The sequence below is a fragment of the Dendrobates tinctorius genome, unplaced genomic scaffold (assembly GCF_039654945.1).
Source record: "Dendrobates tinctorius isolate UK_male_01 unplaced genomic scaffold, ASM3965494v1 ptg000120l, whole genome shotgun sequence".
Taxonomy (NCBI): domain Eukaryota; kingdom Metazoa; phylum Chordata; class Amphibia; order Anura; family Dendrobatidae; genus Dendrobates; species Dendrobates tinctorius.
In genome coordinates, this window is record NW_027361788.1 from 22194941 (window position 1) to 22217360 (window position 22420).

Here is a 22420-nt window from a genome sequence, read left to right on the forward strand (position 1 = left end):
GATGCAAGAACAAGGAAGCAGTTCACAGTTCAGCTACTTGAATACTCAGGTGGTATCCCACCTATTGATCCAGCCTTTAAAGGTGTGATGTTAAAGGAGTGCAATGGATTGCAATCCAGAGTGCCGAGAGACTTAGAGAGCTGACTAGAGGAGGAGGAAAAGATAGCCCCTGATGCTGGATCCAAGAGAGGTGAGCAATATTAGGTCTTTTTACCTAACCAAGAGGCACTGCACATATGGAGCCGGTACGTTCTCGTCATTTTTATAGGTGTTTTGGCTATTCTTTAAATACTAGTAGAATTTCTACTGGGTTCATATACATCGGCATACCATGTGAATAGGTCAATGTATAACACTACACAGGAGATATTTCAATGTACGTCTTCACATTATGCCCTATTATAAGCCAGGTATTCCATGCTCAACTTCTCTTTGATTCTACCGATCCTGATTTGTATGTAAGAAACATTGACTGTCAATATAGCAATAACTTATAGTTGCCGACATTTCCTGAAACATGTGGGAGGTTCCCAGAAAAGAAATGTTCTCCCCAACTCCCAGAAGAGTTGGAATATCTCCAGACCCACAATAAAACCTCCAAGAAATCAATGTAAAATATTAACACAAACGAAGATCTCCCCACGGAATGAAGCGATTCTCCTCTGTAATATCATTGGAACTTATGATATTACGAAGAAATATGGCAAAGAAATCCATGAAGGAATCCATAAAGGACATCATATATACAGATTTAGATATGTAGACATTAGGACGTCTTGTGAACATGTGCCAGAATAATGAGCCAACAGCTGGTTCGAGTTATTTGTAGCATCCCAAATGGACGAATACATAGAAATATGAAAAATGCTGCCAGGGCTGGCCTTAGGAAGCTTAGTGCCATGCATAATACCTTCTATTAACACCCCCAAATCATATAGTGGCTCAGTCTACCTACATTTTCATAGGTATGGGCACCAAATTTGGGATGCAGAGAACAAGCTCTAGGTACCCAGAGCATCAAGGTCAGTTGCACACCCCTAAAGCCAGTTGGGAATCCAAGGCAGTCCATGTCATAAACCATGATATAGTGAATGGCTTTATTTTTATGTTTTTTTTTCTACAGAAAATGAGATTTCCAAACTTCCAGCTAGGGCTTTTGCTGGTCTCCCAAATCTGGACTGGTTGGACCTAAGTAAGAATAAACTGGACGACTCTGGCCTATCAAATGATGTCTTCAAGGTAAGAATTTTGGAGGCTTGGATTTACATTTACAAGTTCTCTTACTGAACTAGACTGACATTTAAGACTTATACAGTAAGATTTAAAGGTTAGGCTGGGTACGCCAACCAAGGTCTCCACTGAGAGAAGTCTGTAGGACAAGTGAATGATGTGTACATATGTTGACCTTAACAAAAGAAAATAAGGTAAAGTCATCGCCTCTTGCCAGAAAGAGTAGTAGGGGAACAATGATCAGGTAGGGGCAGGCTTCACATGCATATTTTTGGTCCATGTAGCACTTCTCTCTGGGTATTCCACTGCTGGGTTCCTCAATAATTATTAGCATGGAGGTGTTGAGTCCCTTATTCCTCTTCACGGCAGTACTTGACTTTTTCCATCATTTTCATAGACTAACAGTAGAGCACATCCTCAGATCCTGCTCCACTTAAACTCCTTCCTCCTATAAAGATTTGGAACCCCCGATTTCAGGGATCATACATTAATAAGCTATCCTGTGGACAGATGTTGAACTACCGTATAGAAGACACAAGGGTAAAAAATGGTCCCCCTACAGTTAAAAGATAACCTAAGGCAAGTTGCTCCAGACTGTTACTATAAACATGTTCTTCACCTAGACTTATTTTTGGGTTGAACACTTAAGTTGATCCAAGTTGGACTGTCACCCTAAAGAAGTTCTCCACCTAGCTTTACTTTTGGGCTGAACACTTGAGTCATATTTAACCACTTTACCCCCAAGGGTGGTTTGCATGTTAATGACCAGGCCAATTTTTACAATTCTGACCACTGTCCCTTTATGAGGGAACAATTCTGGAACGCTTCCATGGATCCTGGTGATTCTGACATTGTTTTCTCGTGACATATTGTACTTCATGATAGTTGTAACATTTCTTTGATATGCGTTTATTTGTGAAAAAAAACACTGAAATTTGGCGAATTTTCATGCCCTTAAATCACAGAGATATGTCACATAAAATACTTAATAGATAACATTTCTCACATGTTTATTTTACATTAGCACAATTTTGGAACAATTTTTTTTTTGTTAGGAAGTTATAAGGATTAAAAGTTAAACAGTGATTTCTCATTTTTTCAACACCATTTTTTTTAGGGACCACATCACATTTGAAGTCACTTTGAGGGGTCTATATGATAGAAAATACCCAAAAGTGACACCATTCTAAAAACTGCATCTGTGAAAGTGCTCAAACCACATCAAGTTTTTAACCCTTCACAGTAATTTTTGGAACGTTTAAAAAAATTTTACGTTTAACTTGGACCACAAGTTGTTGTACAATTTGTCCTGAGTACGCTGATACCCCATAAGAGGGGGTAAACCACTGGTTAGGTGCATGGCAGAGCTCGGAAGGGAAGGAGCGCCGTTTTACTTTTTCAATGCAAAATTGGCTGGAATAAAGATCGGACGCCATGTCGGCTTTGGAGAGCGCCTGATGTGCCTAAACAGTGGAAAGATGCCACAGAGATGCCGCCCCGCAGTGTGAATAAATCATAAGCGACTGTGGGGCGGGATCTCTGGCAGTGCGTCCACGCAGGCGCGATGGCCAGGCCATGAAGTGATGTGAGAGAACGGGCAGCGCTAACTGCGCATGCCCGAGAAAATATATTACAGGGCAGGCGCCAGCATTTGAAATTGAACACAGAGGAGGCGGAGCAAAGACATAAGGACGAAATGAATGATGGATGCAAGGCGTCGGTGTCAGAGGGGGAAAGACCTGCCCCCCGGTCAAAATTCTGGTATATGTGACCAATTTTATAAACGATCATTTCTGCGGTGGAAGGGACGCTAAATAAAAGAGCCACCTTGACAGAATGCAGCATTAGTGCTGCACAAGTTGGCTCTTTTACTTAAAAACGCCTGGGGGGGGTGACAAGTTCCCTTTAAATGGAAAATCTGACTTTTTTTCTTGTGGTCGCCCTTATAACGTTAGTAGCGGCGATTGCAACACCGGGGTCGGTAAAAACCAACCCGAATCATGCTCTCTGACTCCAGAGAGATTCTGACGCTGGGGGGCGCTATAACCTTAAACCTCAGCGCCATTAAAAGGCGACGCTGTGGTTTAAGTACCCTTAACTGCCGCAGTTAAAAGGCGTATCAGTGGTTGTTAAGGGGTTAAATGTAACTCTCATGATTCTCCCCTGTGCACGCTGATCACCGGCAGAGCAGGGGAGAATGATGAGAGCCGTGTACATCACCCGGCGCCGGGGAACAGCGCTTACTGCAACGCTTCTTCCCTGGCGCATGTCCGTGTGGCACTGATGGGGCACACACATGCCACACATGTGCTGCAAGTATTACATACACGGACACTGACATCTCTGGTACCGGAAATATCAGGACGTGGGAAAGAGGCCTTATAGCGGGTTTTTATGTTTGGCAGCTGTCACATGCTAAAATAATAATAATAATCTTTATTTATATAGCGCCAACATATTCCGCAGCGCTTTACAGTTTAACAGTTTCAAAACACAAGTCATAAGTAACAACGTTAACAATACAATAATTAAAGCAAAATAAGACGACCCTGCTCGAGAGAGCTTACAATCTGCAATGAGGTGAGGGAGATACAAAGTACAGGTGTGTATTTACAATGATGTATTATCAAAGAAGGTCCAGCCATCTTGAGGGAGTGAAGGATGGATGGATATAGTGAATGGGCTACACATGCACACTTACACACAGAATGACTTTGATTAGTGAATGTGATAAGCCGCTCTGAACAAATGTGTTTTGAGGGAGCGCCTAAAACTATGCAAATTGTGATTAGTCCTAATTTCTTGGGGTAGAGCATTGCAGAGGATAGGAGCAGCACGGGAGAAGTCTTGGAGTCGGGAGTGGGAGGTATGGATTAGTGCAGAGGTTAGTCGAAAGTCGTTTGCAGAGCGCAGCGATCGGCTAGGCCGATAGACAGAAATGAGGGAGGAGATGTAGGGGGTGTCGCACCGTGGAGAGCTTTGTGGGTGAGAACAAGTACTTTGAATTAGATCCTATAATGAATGGGCAGCCAGTGTAATGACTGACGAAGAGCGGACACGTCCGAGTACCAATTAGCCAGATGGACGACCCTGGCTGCTGCATTAAGTATGGAGTGGAGAGGGGATAGTCGAGTGACAGGGAGGCCAATTAATAGAGCGTTGCAGTAATCCAGGCGGGAGTGGATCAATGCTACAGTGAGGGTTTTTGTTGTTTCCATGGTGAGAAAAGGGCGGATTCTAGAGATGTTCTTTAGGTGTAAGCGGCAAGAGCGGGCAAGAGATTGTATATGGGATGTGAAGGAGAGATTGGTGTCAAACATAACACCCAGGCAGCGCACCTGCTGCCGGGGTGTTATTGTGGTACCACCCACGGAGAGGGAAATGTCAGATTTAGGGAGGTTAGTAGACGGCAGGAGCAGAAGAAGTTCAGTTTTGGAGAGGTTGAGTTTCAGATAGAGAGTGGACATGATATTGGAGACTGCGGACAGACAGTCACTGGCGTTCTGTAGTACAGAGGGGGTAAGGTCGGCGGAAGATGTATATAGTTGTGTGTCATCAGCATAAAGATGGTACCGAAAGCCAAATCTGCTGATGGTCTGTCCAATTGGGGCTGTGTAGAGAGAGAAGAGAAGGGGGCCAAGGACTGAGTCCTGAGGTACCTCGACAGCAAGAGGAAGAGGAGATGAAGTGGAGCCAGAGAACAAAACACTGTAGGAGCGGTCAGAGAGATAGGAAGAGAACCAGGAGAGAGCAGTGTCCTTAATGACTAGTGACTGGAGCCTAGAGAGTAGAAGATGGTGGTCAACAGTATCGAAAGCTGCAGATAGGTCAAGAAGAATGAGTAGAGAGTGGTCACCATTACGTTTTGCTGTTAGAAGGTCATTGGTCACTTTTATGAGTGCAGTTTCAGTCGAATGTAGGGGGCGGAAGCCGGACTGTGAAGGGTCTAGAAGGGAGTGAGTGGAGAGGTAACGGGTGAGGCAGGAGTAAACTAGGCGCTCCAAAAGTTTAGAGATGAAGGGGAGATTGGAGAATGGTCTGTAGTTGTTTGTGCAGGATGGGTCGAGAGCGGGTTTCTTTAGTAATGGAGTAACGATGGCGTGTTTGAAGGAGGATGGGAAAATGCCCGAGGAGAGGGAGAGATTAAAGATTGTAGTGAGGTGGGTTGTGACGACTGGAGAGAGAGACTGGAGGAGATGTGCGGGAATGGGGTCGGTAGTGCATGTAGTCGGACAAGAAGAAGAGAGGAGTCTGGAGACGTCTTCTGTGATAGGATCAAATGTGGAAAGTGAGCCAGGGGAGATGCAGGAAGGGATTGGAGTCACAGCACTTTTTGGTTGGGAGCAGATTTCCTGACGGATATTATCTATTTTTTCTGTAAAGTGGGAGGCCAGGTCATCTGCACAAATGTCTGTGATAAGGGCTTGTGCTTTTGGCCTGAGGAAGGAGTGAAAAGTGTCAAAAAGTTTCTTGGGGTTGTTGGCTAGTGAGGAGATCAGGGTGGTGAAGTAGGTCTGTTTGGCGAGGTGAAGGGCAGCGTTATAGGTTCTTAACATAAATTTGAAGTGGATAAAGTCTTCTGGTGTGCGGATTTTTCTCCAGAGGCGTTCAGCACTCCTAGAGCATCGCAGGAGAAGTTGAGTTTGCGATGTGAGCCAGGGCTGTTTTACTCTGTACTTGGAGGTTCTGAGGGTGAGGGGAGCTACTTGGTCAAGGGTGCTTCTAAGTGTGTCATTGTGGTGATGAACAGCCAGATTAGGACAGGAAAAAGAGGAGATTGGGGACAGTGATGAGTGTAGGGAGTCTGAAAGAGTCTGAGGGTGAATGGCTTGTAGATTTCTGACTGTGTGGTAGGTAGGAGTGAGCTGGGGTGGGCGAGGATTTGTGATCGTGAAGGAGAGAATGTTGTGGTCAGAGAGTGGAAGCGGTGAGTTATTTAGGTGGGAGTTTGAACAGAGCCGGCCAAAGACCAGATCAAGGGTGTTACCGTCCTTGTGTGTCTCAGAGGTTGAAAGCTGTGAGAGGCCTAGAGAGGTGGTTAGTGATAGAAGCTGGGATGCAGATGTGGAAGTAGGGCTGTTAATGGGGATGTTGAAGTCTCCCAGGATAAGGGTTGGAAGTTCTGAGGACATGTAGTGCGGCAGCCAGGCTGAAAAGTGGTCAAGGAAGTGGGTGGGTAAGCCTGGGGGCCGGTATATAACCGCTACTGTGAGGGAGAGGAGACGGAAGAGCCTGTTGGTGTGGACATCAAAAGAAGGGAATAAGAGTGATGGAACTGGGGGGATGACCTGGAAAGTGCATTGTGGGGACAGGAGTATGCCACCTCTACCACCATGTCTGTTTGTGGGTCTTGGGGAGTGAGAGAATTCTAAGCCACTATAGGAAATGGCAGCAGGAGAGACAGTGTCAGAATCCTGAATCCAGGTTTCAGTGAGGGCCAACAGATTAAGAGAGTTGTTCAGAAAGTAGTTGTGTAGGAAAGGAAGCTTGTTACAAGCAGACCGTGGATTCCAGAGGGCACAATTAAAAGATGGAGATGAGGGAGTGCAAGTAATATTAATAAGATTATTATGGTTTCGATATGAGGTAAGATAGGGGTTGAGGTTGGGGGATGGTGGACCAGGGTTGGGGAAGATGTCCCCTGAAATCAGTAGGAGTAGGAAGATAAAGCGCAAATAGTTGTAATTGTAAGTAGGTTTTTTCTGCAATGAGTTTGGGCAAGATGGGCTGTGGTTTCTCAGGAAGGTGAGGAGTGCATGGGAGCTGTACATGGGAAAGGGAAGTATAGAGGGGCTGATGTGAATGAGTCGTGATGGAGGGGGATAGGGTGGTGAATGTGGATGGCAAGGGAACACAGGAGGATAAAAATAAAGCACATGGTTAAAGGGGAGAGCAAAATGTGGGTTACCTGACTCCTGCCCTGACTAACTGCCATGTATAACTGCCGTTTTCCTGATGCTTAGCTTCTGTGATGCTTGCGTGCTGCACCCCACACTGCGTGCTTCCCCTTAGGAAATATTACATATATAGGCCACACTACAGGGTCAGGAGAAAGGGATTGTGGGAGCTGGTTGGGTATAATTTGGCAGCTGGGGCCAGCACCCTAGGGTATGGTTAGATGATCAAAGGCACTAGACCAGGCTGTGTCAATATGCTATAGCACCTTCCACCTGATAAGATCTAGAGAGGCCCCAGTCACAGATCTAAAGCAGTAAGTATTACATACAGTGCAACAAATGAATTTTACCAAAGCTTTAGTAAGCACATTAAAATATGCAGCAAAATGGTAAAGCAGCAGAAGTACGGAGTTGTACCATTTAGATATATTGCAGCAGAAAATAGAGGCAGCAGAGGTGGGAAGTTGTACCATTCAGGCTGCTTGCTGGCAGTGAATGGAGTAAATACATGCAGGGTGGCTCAGTTGATTACCATTTAGATATATTGCAGCAGAAAATAGAGGCAGCAGAGGTGGGAAGTTGTACCATTCAGGCTGCTTGCTGGCAGTGAATGGAGTAAATACATGCAGGGTGGCTCAGTTGATTACCTGTGTGAAGCGAGAAGATGAATGTTAATTCCATGCCATGTATAACTGTAGTTTTCCTGATGCTTAGCTTCTGTGATGCTTTGCTTCTGTGATGCTTAAAATACGCTTTTTATTGCAAAAATTAGTTTAGGCATCACCACATTTTGAGAGCTATATTTTTTCCATATTTTGGCCCAAAGAGTCATGTGAGGTCTTGTTTTTTCGGTATGAGCTGACGTTTTTATTGGTATAATTTTCGGGCAAATGACATTTTTTGATCACTTTCTATTCCGATGTTTGGGAGAGAGAATGAGCAAAAACCAGCAATTCATTAATTTTTTTTTTTTGGGGGGGGGGTGTTTATACCGTTCCGCGTGTGGTAAAATGATAAGGCAGTTTAATTCTTCGCGCGTGGTAAAATTGATAAGGCAGTTTAATTCTTCGAGTCAGTACAATTACAGCGATACCTCATTTATATCTTTTTTTATGTTTTGGTGCTTTTATACAATAAAAACTATTTTATATAAAAAATTATTTTTGCATCGCTTTATTCTGAGAGCTATAACTTTTTATTTTTCTGGTGATGGAGCTGTATGGGTGCTTATTTTTTTGTGGGACAAGATAACGTTTTCAGCGGTACCATGATTATTTATATCTGTCGTTTTGATCGCGTGTTTTTCCACTTTTTGTTTGGTATGATGATAAAGCATTGTTTTTTTGTTTTTTTTAATGGTGTTCACTAAAGGTGATAACTAGTCGGACAGTTTTATAGGTCGGGTCGTTACAGACACACCAATTCCAAATATGTACACTTGTTTAGATTTTTTTTTCATTCAAATATTTATTTAGTGATAGAATTTACACTGCTCAAAAAAATAAAGGGAACACTAGACACACTGAGCAGACACATGGATGTTAGTGACCTTCTTATCAATTCTACCTGTTGTTTATTCCATTGGCACCACAGCAGCAGAAATTGAATCACAATCAGTGTTGATTTCACAGAAGTGTGACTGACTTGGAGTAACATTTTGTTGTTTAAGTTTTTCCTTTATTTTTTTGAGCAGTATATATGGATTTTTTTATTATTATTTAGTTTAATTTTTTTTTAATATTTTTACAATTATTTTAATTTTTTTTTAACTTTATTCTGTCTTTTACACTTTGTCCCACTATGGGACAATCATTTTTTGCAGGCTGATCACTTCTATAGCATGTAGATGAAGCAGCATCTGCATGCTATAGAAGCTGTCAGCGCTGCACTTACTGCACACTGACCTGAGAGACTTCTTGATCATGCACTGCCCATGACCAGGAAGTTTCTCAGCTCTGGTAACCCGGATGTCGTCATGACGACATTGGGTTACTATGGCATCGATCGGGACCCCACTTCACGCCGCGGGGTCTCCAATCCAAAGGCAAAGGGGCTGTCAGCCCTCTGCCTGCTCCCAAAATGCTGAGCTCGTGTCAGCTGACACCCGGCCGTGATTGGCCGTGCACCCCCCATGTGCGCGGACGATCGTGATGACGTACTATTCCGTTCATGGTCAAATTGCCCTGGGTCACATGGACGGAATAGTACGTCCAACGTCAGAAAGGGGTTAACAATCTGTTTTTTTAAGTACAGTGCCGAAAAACCACTGTCTTCCGTAGAGTTAAAAAGGGTATATATCATGTGCACCACTACATGTCCCTTGCAGACTCGGTACTGTTAGCACCACGCCGTAGTCCTGCTCTGACAGGCAGGGTCTCCGGCGTGACGCTTCACTCACCCGTGCTGTGGTCAATTCTTCCCTTCCCCATGATCTGCATGCTTCCAGTCGGTCCTCTGGTCATGTCCTAAGGGCACGCTTGCGTGCACTCCCGCCCTCTTAAAAGGTCAGTGCGTGCACTTGCTATTTCGTCCCCGGCCAATAGCTGTGGGACATTATGTATATATTGCTTCCTCCCCACTGGGGAAGTGCCTGAGCAACCTTCCTGTTTTGCAGTCTAAGTTGTATAAGGTTGCATACCAGTCCCTGCTGCACTCTGGTGCAAATCCCACCTATTGCACTCTGGTGCAAATCCCGCCTGCTGCACTCTGGTGCAAATTCTGCCTGCTGCACTCTGATACAAACACTGCCTGTTGCACTCTGAGACAAACTCTGTCTGCTGCCCTCTGGTGCGAACTCTGTCTGCTGCACTCTGATGCGAACTCTGTCCGCTGCATTTTAATATAAACTCTGCCAGCCGCTCCCTCCAGTCTGTCCTCTGGGTCAAGCTGCTGCGCGTCCGTTGGTCTGTCCTGGAGTGGCACCTGGCGTTCATCGGAAGCCAAGTCTAACCTCACCATCAGAGGTTCTATTGAACAGTCAGGTGTCACACCCCTCCAGGCTCTCCACGGTCCGTGGCACAGTGGTTCAACAAACCACGTTGACTGTTTGCTCAGGCCATGGATCCCGCTGGACCCCGGATCCTGCCTGTTCAGACCATGTACCAGGAGCTTTGCCGACAGAAAGATGCACAGGAAGAGCTGTCCGTTCAGTTGCAGTCCTTAACCACTAAGTTGGAGGCCTTAAACATCCCTCCAGAGTTCCAGCATGTTCAAACAGCCATGTCTGCTCCAGTGACTTTCCAGGAAGTCTGCTTAGTTCAAGATCCAGTTCCCCGACTCGCAGCCCCACCACGTTTTGACGGCAATACGAAGCTCTGCCACGGGTTCATCAGTCAGTGTCGGCTGCACTTTGAACTCCATCCTCATCACTTCCCGTCAGACCAAACAAAGGTAGCATTTCTTAAGTCACATTTTAGTGGTGAGGCCCTGGCGTGGTTGAATCCATTATGGGTGAGAGAGGACCCTATCATCTCCAAATTGTCCATATTCTTGGAAGCCTTTTGCAAAGTATTCAACAAACACAGGAATACTTAGAAAAATGGAGGGCACCACTAATTGATGTGTGCAAGAGGGCTCACCATGGGCAGGGGGCAGGTAAATATGAACTGAGACAAAGAGAAAGGATCATGCCCATATAATGGTAGACACCTCAATTGCATATAAAAATGATTTTTATTTTACATATATATCAAAAAGACACAAGAAATAATACAGAAAGTACGAGAGGACAAAGCACAAAAAGATTTAAAAACAGTTAAAAAGTACATATAGTACACAGAAAAAGACCTATCATAGTCTTAATATAAAGACCTGAGCGAACCACACCAAGTCCCACAAAAGAGCCCAATGGTAACCGTTAGAAAAGACTGTAATAACAGTTTTGTACAAATTCTGTACAGTTGTGGCCAAAAGTATTGACACCCCTGCAATTCTGTCAGATAATACTTAGTTTCTTCCTGAAAATGATTGCAAACACATTCTTTTGTATTGTTATCTTCATTTAATTTGTCTTAAATGAAAAAACACAAAAGAGAATGAAGCAAAAAGCAAAATATTTATCATTTCACACAAAACTTCAAAAATGGGCCAGACAAAAGTATTGGCACCCTCAGCCTAATACTTGGTTGCACAACTTTTAGCCAAAATAACTGCGACCGACCGCTTCCGGTAACCATCAATGAGTTTCTTACAATGCTCTGCTGGAATTTTAGACCATTCTTCTTTGGCAAACTGCTCCAGGTCACTGATATTTGAAGGGTGCCTTCTCCAAACTGCCATTTTAAGATCTCTCCACAGGTGTTCTATGGGATTCAGGTCTGGACTCATTGCTGGCCACCTTAGAAGTCTCCAGTGCTTTCTCTCAAACCATTTTCTAGTGCTTTTTGAAGTGTGTTTTGGGTCATTGTCCTGCTGGAAGACCCATGACCTCTGAGGGAGACCCAGCTTTCTCACACTGAGCCCTACATTATGCTGAAAAATTTGTTGGTAGCCTACAGACTTCATAATGCCATGCACACGGTCAAGCAGTTCAGTGCCAGAGGCAGCAAAGCAACCCCAAAACATCAGGGAACCTCCGCCATGTTTGACTGTAGGGACCGTGTTTTTTTCTTTGAATGCCTCTTTTTTTCTCCTGTAAACTCTATGTTGATGCCTTTGCCCAAAAAGCTCTACTTTTGTCTCATCTGACCAGAGAACATTCTTCCAAAACGTTTTAGGCTTTTTCAGGTAAGTTTTGGCAAACTCCAGCCTGGCTTTTTTATGTCTCAGGGTAAGAAGTGGGGTCTTCCTGGGTCTCCTACCATACAGTCCCTTTTCATTCAGACGCCGACGGATAGTATGGGTTGACACTGTTGTACCCTCGGACTGCAGGGCAGCTTGAACTTGTTTGGATGTTAGTCGAGGTTCTTTATCCAACATCTGCACAATCTTGCATTGAAATCTCTTGTCAATTTTTCTTTTCCGTCCACATCTAGGGAGGTTAGCCACAGTGCCATGGGCTTTAAACTTCTTGATGACACTGCGCATGGTAGACACAGGATCATTCTGGTCTTTGGAGATGGACTTGTAGCCTTGAGATTGCTCATGCTTCCTCACAATTTGGTTTCTCAAATCCTCAGAGAGTTCTTTGGTCTTCTTTCTTTTCTCCATGCTCAATGTGGTACGCACAAGGACACAGGACAGAGGTTGAGTCAACTTTAATCCATGTCAACTGGCTGCAAGTGTGATTTGGTTATTGCCAACACCTGTTAGGTGCCACAGGTAAGTTACAGGTGCTGTTAATTACACAAATTAGAGAAGCATCACATGATTTTTCGAACAGTGCCAATACTTTTGTCCACCCTCTTTTTTATGTTTGGTGTGGAATTATATCCAATTTGGCTTTAGGACAATTCTTTTTGTGTTTTTTCATTTAAGACAAATTAAATGAAGATAATAATACCAAAGAATTTGTGTTTGCAATCATTTTCAGGTAGAAACTGAGTATTATCTGACAGAATTGCAGGGGTGTCAATACTTTTGTCTACAACTGTATATACAGGAAAAAGGTTACAAAGGCAAATACTCACAGTACCATATAGGCCCCACATTATGAAAAAAGAGCAGATGTAAAAACCTCAAGTTACCAAAATACTTTGCTGCTTGAGCCGCATAAGTGGCACATGGGATGCATGGGCAATGAAAAAATTAGCTCTTTCGAGCAAACAGACACATATATACACCAGAGCATAAATAAACTCTTGGCTATAGTGCAGAATATCGACATATTAAACTCAGAGGATAAAACCCAGAAGCAGATGATACCAAAATTGATAGCTGAAGATGTGAGATATAATACATTAGAGATAATACATTAGAGAGTATAGAGTGTGCTATAACAATGAAAACGCAGGGGTAATTTCTCTTACAAGCACGTTCATATGTTCCAGCATTAACACTCTATACAATCCTAGATCTCACAAAATTGTTCTTCACAACACCATACATATGGGTACCTTATGAATTTAACCAATTCACTGCCAGACCAGTGGAAAATGCATAGTCATGCATGTTCACAATTTGTTAGAGAATGTTGGTGATACAAATAAAATAAATATATTTCACAATATTATATACGTATGTTAGAACACAAAATAGTCAGAGTAGTTTGATCTCTAGTTTTCATTAGTTTTTATTATATACCATGCACAAGTGAGATTTTGTAGTCACTACCGAAACCTAAACCAAAACCAAAAGTGCTGTATGAGGCAGAATGGATAAAGGTGGTCAAACCAAAACATATAATATACTAAGCCATACTATACTATATTGGTTGTTGCTGCCTCATGAACAAGTAAAAAGATACATCAACTTCAGTGATGTGTGAACAAGATGTCCAAGCTCAGAGAGGCAACTTCAAAGAGGCCGAATGTACGGGTAAGTAAATACCTAAAAGAAACCCATATGGTACTGTGGTAAATACATATATGCATGCACACAACCCAGTTAGAACCCCCTCCCCCCCCCGGAATACGTAAATCCTCATAAAGATGAAAATTCAGGTAAAGATCTCAAAGCTGGAAACAAACCAGCTAACAAAGCTGCCAAAATATGAATATAGAATAACTGTGTACTATATGTACTTTTTAACTGTTTTTAAATCTTTTTGTGCTTTGTCCTCTCGTACTTTCTGTATTATTTCTTATATTCAACAAAACCAGGCAAACCACCTCTGCAGCCTCTGCTCTTCTTCGCTTACGCCAGTCCAACTCATCTGTGGGACAATATGCGGTACGCTTCTGTACTCTGGTGTCCGAGCTCCATTAAAATAATGAAGCGTTGGTGGCAACATTCTGGGAGGGTCTCTCTGGAATTATAAAGGATGGGCTAGCTGGTCAAGACTTACCAACTACCTTCAAAGACCTGATCTCCCCCGCCATCCATATAGATCTTCGTTTTCGTGAGCATGCCTGTGAAGTGGCACTTGAAAGAGGACCGCGGCGCCTGGCTCTGTCTTTTCAAAGGCCGCTTGTTCCTTCTCCCTCCCTTGTCGAGGGCTCATCTGAACCCATGCAGATTGACCACCTTGCCCTTGGTAGACAGCAACTGAGGGACTGACGCTCTAAAACAGGAGTCCCCAACCACCGGGCCGTTGCAGTGCCCTTGCCCGTCCACGGAAACAAGGGGAGCCAGCGGTGGTGCAGCAGCTGATACTCACCTAGCGGTCCCTGTCGGGGCGGTGGCTTCATCCAGCGCTGAGCGGTCAAGTGTACCGCTCATTTAAGGTCATGAATATGGACGCCACTCATCTCCCATAGGCGTGGCATCCATATTCATAGACCTTAATGAGCGGTAGCACGTGACCGCTCCGCACAGGAGCTGAAGCGCCGCGAGATGCAGGGAGGGAAGTTCAGCGGAAGGAAGGTCAGCGATGTGAGGGTAAGTATGATGGGGGAGGATGGGGGAGCCGAGCAGAGCCATATATACAAGGGAGAGAGAGTGGGAGCGGAGCCATATATATAAGGGAGAGAGAGTGGGAGCGGAGTCATATATAAGGGAGGGAGAGTGGGAGCGGAGCCATATATACAAGGGAGGGAGAGTGGGAGCGGAGCCATATATACAGGGGAGGGAGAGTGGGAGCGGAGCCATATATACAGGGGAGGGAGGGTGGGAGCGGAGCCATATATACAGGGGAGGGAGAGTGGAAGCAGAGCCATATATATATAAGGGAGGGAGAGTGGGAGCGGAGCCATATATACAGGGGAGGGAGAATGGGAGCGGAGCCATATATACAGGGGAGGGAGAGTGGGAGCGGAGCCATATATACAGGGGAGGGAGAGTGGGAGTGGAGCCATATATACAGGGGAGGGAGAGTGGGAGCGGAGCCATATATACACAGGAGGGAGAGTGGGAGCGGAGCCATGCATACAGGATGGGAGAGTGGGAGCAGAGCCATGCATACAGGATGGGAGAGAGGGAGCAGAGCCATGTATACAGGATGGGAGGGTGGGAGCAGAGCCATGTATACAGGATGGGAGGGTGGGAGCAGAGCCATGTATACAGGATGGGAGAGTGGGAGCGGAGCCATGTATACAAGGATGGGAGGGTGGGAGCAGAGACATGTATACAGGATGGGAGAGTGGGAGCAGAGCCATGTATACAGGATGGGAAAGTGGGAGCAGAGCCATGTATACAGGATGGGAGGGTGGGAGCAGAGCCATGTATACAGGATGGGAGGGTGGGAGCGGAGCCATGTATACAGGATGGGAGAGTGGGAGCGGAGCCATATATACACGGGAGGGAGAGTGGGAGCAGAGCCATGTATACAAGATGGGAGAGTGGGAGCAGAGCCATGCATACAGGATGGGAGCGTGGGAGTGGAGCCATGTATACAGGATGGGAGTGGAGCCATGTATGCAAGGATGGGAGGATGGGAGCAGAGCCATGTATACAAGGATGGGACAGCGGAGCCATGCATACAACAGGGGGAGCCACACAGAGCTGGACAGGACGGGGGGAACCACACATACATTTTCTGATGATTAGAAAATAATCAGCATGTACAGTATTCCAGTACAATCTTTCTTAAGTGCTCAATGCTCCATTTCCTTGTAGGTTCCAATCATCATTAGCAATGACGGTCATCAGTAGAAGTAGCCCAGTGCTCCCACTGAAACAAGCCAGGTACTCCCACTCATTCAAAACCTATGGTGAGTTGAGTCATATTATAAATGTTATAATTAAATGATAAGTATGCACTGCTAAACTACAACCGCATCCATAGCCCCGCCCCCTTATGACCAAAGCCCCACCCCTGTCACACCTCCATCCCCGCCCTGCCATGGAAGAATGGTCTTGCTTGAAGCCGGTCCCTGGTGCAAAAAAGGTTGGGGACCACTGCTCTAAAGGCCAGTGCCTGTATTGTGGAGAGATGGGTCACTCCATTCGAGTCTGTCCGGTAAAGCCAGAAAAGCTCCAGCATCTAGGGTCAGTAGGAGAGGCCTCCCTAGACGGACAAGACATCTCCCTACCCCTGACCCTTAATGTGGCCGTGACAACCGGTGAATCCCAGTTTGTTGAGTCGGCGTGTTTGGATTCTGGGGCAGCCAGAAATTTTATCCTGCAGGCTGTAGTGAATCGGTTCCAAATCCCAGTTCATCCGCTGGCAATAACATCTATTGATCGAAGAATTCTTCAGGAGATGGTTTGTCTGGCTACTGAGCCGCTTGTGGTCCATATTGGGATGCTTCATACTAAGAGGATTGCCTTCTATGTTCTTTCCCACATATTTCTTGCCTTTCTCTTAGGCCAACCATGGCTACGGCAGCACGAACCTGTGTTGGACTGGAGAACTGGAGAGGTGCTCTGCTGGGGACATTCCTGTCATGAGAAGTGTCTGGCTCCAGTACATCCGGCTAAGGCCCCGTCTTGTCCGGCATCACTGCCTGGTTTGCCGTCTGCCTATTGGTCTTTTGCAAATGTTTTAGACAAGAAGGAAGCAGAGACTTTGCTGCCACAGATGCCGTATGACTGCCCTATTGACTTGATTCCCGGATCTACACCCCCTAGAGGCCGAATTTACCCTCTTCCCCAAGCAGAGACTCATGCTATGTCAGACTATATTCAGGAGAAATTGGCCAGGGGGTTCATTCAGAAATCCTCCTCTCCTGCTGGAACCGGGTTTTTCTTCATTAAGAAAAAGGATGGATCTCTCTGACCCTGTATTGACTATCGAGGTCTCAACCAGATCACGGCGAAAAATAAATACCCTATCCCACTGATTCCTGACTTGTTCGACCAATTAAGAGGTGCCAGTATCTTCACCAAATTAGACTTAAGAGGCGTCTACAATCTAATCTGCATTCGCCGGGAAGATGAATGGAAGACGGCTTTCAACACCAGGGACGGACATTATGAATACCAAGTGATGCCCTTCGGTCTCAGTAATGCTGGCAGTTTTTCAAGAATTCGTCAACGACCTGCTTTATTCCTGCGTTGTTGTGTATCTGGACAATATTTTGGCATTTTGCCTGATCTAGCCTCCCACAGACGCGCATTTCGTCAAGTTCTTCAGCGTCTTAGGAAGAATCGCCTCTACGCCAAGTATGAGAAATGAACAGTCCTTTCTTCCCTTCTTGGGTTACATTATTTTGGATACCGGATTCAGGATAGAACCTGAGAAAGTCTCTTTCATCCTTAAATGGCCGCTGCCCATGAGAGTCAAAGCAATACAGTGATTCCTTGGCTTTGCTAATTATTATTGGCAATTCATTCCTCACTTCTCCATGCTAGCCGCTCCCATCTCTGCTATGACCTGAAAGGGAGCCGATCCAAAGAACTGGTCCTCCGAGGCTGAAGAGGCCTTCTTCTCTCTTAAACGGTTCTTCTCCACCGCTCCTTTCCTGCATCGCCCGTATTTGAACAAGCAGTTCTTTCTAGAGGTGGACGCATCCTCTTTAGGGCTGGAGCTGTGCTCACCCAGAAGTCCTCCTCGGGTCACCACGTGTCCATCGGTTTCTTCTCTAAGGCCTTCTCCACTCCTGAGTGTAACTACTCCTTCGGGGACTGAGAGTTACTTGCCATTAAGATGGCTTTGGAGGAGTGGAAATACCTGCTGAAGGGCGCAATCTAGCCTGTGGTCATCTACACAGACCATAAGAACCTGGTGTATCTCCAGTCTGTCCAGTGACTTAATCCATGCCAAGCTAGTTGGTCTTTGTTTTTTGCTTGCTTTAACTTTTTTTCACATTTCAGGTACGGTGACAAGAATGTTCGAGCCGATGCCCTCTCTCGCTCTTTTCTGTCTGAGGATCAAGAGGTGGATCCACAATTTATCACTGAACCATCCAAGATGGTCACTGTCGCTCCAGTCACTCTGTCACTAATTCCCCCAAGGAAGACCTTTGTGGCTGAATCCGAGAAAGAGCGACTTTTGTCTTGGGGCCACTCGTCCAAGGTGGCTGGTCACGCGAGACACAGGAAGACACTACAGTTGATTTCTCGCCACTACTGGTGGCCGTCCATGAGAGAGATCTATGCTTACGTGGTTGCCTGTCCGATTTGTGCTCGCAATAAAGTCCCCAGATCACTTCCTGCTGGTTCTCTCCTGCCATTACCTGTACCATCTGGTCCATGGCAGCACATGGCTAAGCACTTCATTACGGGCTTGCCATTATCCGAGGATTGCACCGTCATCTGGGTAGTCGTGGATTTCTACTAAGAAATGGCGCACTTTACCCCGGTGTCTGCTCTTCCGTCCACTCTTAAACTGGCTGACAGCTTCATCAAACATATTTTCCTGCACAGATTTCCTCACCAAATTGTGTCCGATCGAGGTTCGCAATTCATTTCCAGATTCTGGAGAGCTCTCTGTAAACATCTGGATATCGCCTTGGATTTCTCATCGGCCTATCACCCCCAGTCCAATGGGCAAGTGGAGTGTGCCAACCAGGTACTGGGCAATTATCTGCAACACTTTTTCAATGCCCACCATAACGATTGGGTGAGGTTGCTTCCCTGGGCTGAGTTCTCGTACAACAATCACATTGATGAAGCCTCGGGAGAATGTCCGTTCTACATTGTGTTCGGTCGGCAACCCGAGGTTCCCCTTCTGGTGACGGTTCCTTCTGATATCCCTGCGGCAAATGTCCTCTCCAAGGATTTTGTGAAGTTGTAGGATGACACCAAAGCCACTTTAGAAGCATCCTCCACCCATATAAAGAGACATGCAGACAAAAGGCGTATGGTTCTCATACGGGTACGTCCGGCTGAAGGTTCTTTCTTACAAGTTGGGTCGTCATTTTATCGGACCTTTCGAGGTGTTGAAGCGGATCAACAAGAGCCCCTATAAATTGAAGCTGCCTCCTTCTTTACAGATTCCAAATTCCTTTCCTCCATATATCTCTACTAAAGCTGGTCATCCTGAGTCCCTTCTTCAAGGATCCCAGTACCACGCCCATGCCAACAGCCTCGGATGATGTTTTTGAAGTGGAGAACATCTTTGCCATGAAGGAGGTGAGAGGCAAGACCTTCTTCCTCGTTGACTGGAAGGGATTTAGTCCTGAAGAGAGATCCTGGGAGCCGAAGGAGAGCATTCACGCTCCGATTCTCCTCCGGAAATTCCTAGATGGTCTGAAGAGCAGGGGACATAAAGGGGGGTATTGTTAGCACCACGCCGGAGTCCTGATCTGACACCCGTGCTGCGGTCAGTTTTTTCCTTCCCCATGCTCTGCATGCTTCCAGCCGGTCCTCTGGCCATGTCCTTAGGGCATTCGCGCGTGCACTCCCATCCTCTTTCCTCCCCAGCCAATAGCTGTGGAACATTATGTATGTATTGCTTCCTCCCCACTGGAGAGGTGCCTGAGCAACCTTCCTGATTTGCAGTCTAAGTTGTGTAAGGTTGCATACCAGTCCCTACTGCACTCTGGTGCAAATCCCACCTGCTGCACTCTGATGCAGATCCTGCCTGCTGCACTCTGATACAAACACTACCTTCTGCACTCTGATTCAAACTCTGTCTGCTGCACTCTGTTGCGAACTCTGCTGCACTCTGATGCAAACTCTGTCTCCTGCATTCTAAGGCAAACTGTCAGCCGCTTCCTCCAGTCTTCCCTCGGGGTTCAGCTGCTGCGCGTCCATTGGTCTGTCATGGAGTGGCACCTGGCGTTCATCAGGAGCCAAGTCTAACTTCACCATAAGAGGTTCTAGTGAACAGTCAGGTGTTCACTTAGTCACGGCCCTCCAGGCTCTCCATGGTCCGTGGCACAGTGGTTCCACAAACCATGTCCTTGACAGGTACAACCGTCCACTCAGTTTTTCGATGTGTACACAGGTGCCAGTAAAACTTTTTTGAATTAGATTACCTGATGCTTTGGATTTTTGGATTGTTTACAGTCTTTTGTAGAGTTGATGGGTATGTGTCTCCCAACCAGTCTCCGATCACTCAGGCTTCCAGGTCAAAGTTGAATTGGCGATATGTTGAGGGCCAGGAAACCTAGCAGTGCTCAAACCAAGACTATCTCTGTCTTTTACTGCCATGGTATAAACATAGTTAGGTGGAGAACCCAAAGTCTCACTCATCTAGATAGTCATATGAACCTTCTGAGACATCACTGGTGACATTTTGATGGTCTTTTGTGACATATTATGGACTTGAAGTGACTTAGTGAATAAATAATGGCAGAAATAATAATCAAATCCTGTATTTTAGAATTTGACAAAATTGAAACGGCTTAATTTGGATGGAAACCGCTTGACCGTATTGCCACAACTCCCAGCATCTGTTCAAGAACTGAAAGTCAACGACAATAAACTTCTGGAACTGAATCAACACAGTTTCCGTGGTAAGGACTAAATTACTGGACTTTTTTTTCATAAATATGTATTTTTTTACACAATAAAAGGGCTTGAATCCCAAAACTGGTATTACCATAAGGCTTAAATAATAATCATTGACTGGGCTGCACTTTATCGTTCCATACTTTGGGTGGATATGCTTCAATCTGAGGTCCAAAGTTGTTTGGGGTCCATAATAGAGAAGCATACTCAATATCTATCTATTGGATGGTAATGTTAAGCTTTCAATGGTGACGATTCCAAGCAGCATTTGGGAGGGACCTTGGACCCACCAAAGGATGTGGTTGTAGGGTTCTACCCTACAGAGACACTGGATGAGTTGTCACCAAGAATCCATAAACTTGACTGTTTTGCACATCCATACCATAGCATTAGTAAATACCAAAGATTTTACTAACCATATTTGCTAGTCGTTAAAAATGGTAATTCAGCCCCCAGTGTTGATTTCAGGAGCTGTGGCTGTTGGGTCTAGTCTTGGCTGTGTGATTACATCGGGTATATCCATAAGGATTAAAGACTGATACATTCTGGAATGGTTGCTTCATTTTGCTTTTGTCATAGGATTAGTCTTGCTACTGGGATGGTTGTACTCCACCAAAAACGTCCCGAAATGACCTGAAAATTTTAGAAAGGGACCACTTTTATTTTCAAATAAGACATTTTTATTTTATGCATCCCATGTGGTACTCCATAGGTTCTTGTATACCCATTTTTGAAAATGGTACAGAGTCAAGATTCATTACATAACCTTCACTACCTGCAGCCACCTCTACCAAATTCATTACAAACTTTATTCTCTGGAACACTCTTTCTTGGGAGTATTGCACTGCTCCTCTTTGTGGCTAGGAATCACAGTAAATTCGGCATCTCACTACCTTTAGCACAGAAGAATATTAAGAATTGAGAGTCCTCAGTGGTTGATACCTTTTAATGGCTAACTGAAAAGATGGTAGCAAATTTCAAGCTTTCGAGACTACGCAGGTCTCTTCATCAGGCTAGACTAATACAAAATCCCTAAGAATCACATTTATACACAAGACAGCACAGAAATAACGCAATAGCTAAGACAAGTGATGTGAAGCGGAATAGTCATTATGGGAGAGGGATAAGCATAAATATTGGAGCAGTTCATAGATAAGCAGTGTGAAGGTTTTATGGCCCTCTGATTGCGGACTGGTTCTGTGTTGTGATGACCCCAGAAGGTCATCACAACACAGAACCAGACCACAATCAGAGGGCAATAAAACCTTCACACTGCTTATCTATGAACTGCTATCCCTCTCCCATAATGACTATTCCGCTTCACATCACTTGTCTTAGCTATTGCGTTATTTCTGTGCTGTCTTGTGTATAAATATGTGATTCTTCAGATTTTGTATTAGTCTAGCCTGATGAAGAGACCTGCGTAGTCTCGAAAGCTTGCAATTTGTTACCATCTTTTCAGTTAGCCATTAAAAGGTATCAGCCACTGAGGACTCTCAATTCTAAATATTCTTCTATCTACTGGCTAACACGGTGCAAAGATATATGTCTTTCCTGTACCTTTAGCACTGTCTCTCTAATGTTGGGTGTTCTCCTAGACCTCTGCCAGCCTGGTATGTAGGTTTTGTACATCCTACTGGAGCTATGCCCTAGGATAATGACAAGTCACAGTACCATACAGTCTCTTTGGATGACCTTTTCTTTCCTTGACCACAATTCACGGCCAATCCTGCGCAACTTCTGCTTGTCTCATCTGTCAGCTTGCACCTTGTCTGATGGACTCTGTCTCAACTGGGCCAATCTAGAGACTTCCCCTGGACACTTTCCACTAGCCCACTGATGACCAATTGCCTATGTGTTGGCACATATATTTGGGAGGTGCCTCCAACATCACCACTAAAAAAAACCCCACTGTGGTACAATGACTAAGCAGCCCTCCAGATTGCCTAACAATGGTACCTTGTTAAATGACAGGACCT

General features: G+C 45.1%; 1 protein-coding gene across 1 annotated transcript in view; it reads left to right on the forward strand.

Annotated features, from left to right (window-relative positions):
- LOC141101668 (extracellular matrix protein 2-like) overlaps positions 1 to 22420 on the forward strand; it is a 194337-nt gene that overhangs the window by 102046 nt on the left and 69871 nt on the right. The window contains exons 5-6 of the mRNA XM_073590903.1: positions 1124 to 1239; positions 20314 to 20446. Of these exons, the coding sequence (XP_073447004.1) occupies positions 1124 to 1239; positions 20314 to 20446 (249 nt within the window). The remainder of the gene's footprint in view (positions 1 to 1123; positions 1240 to 20313; positions 20447 to 22420) is intronic.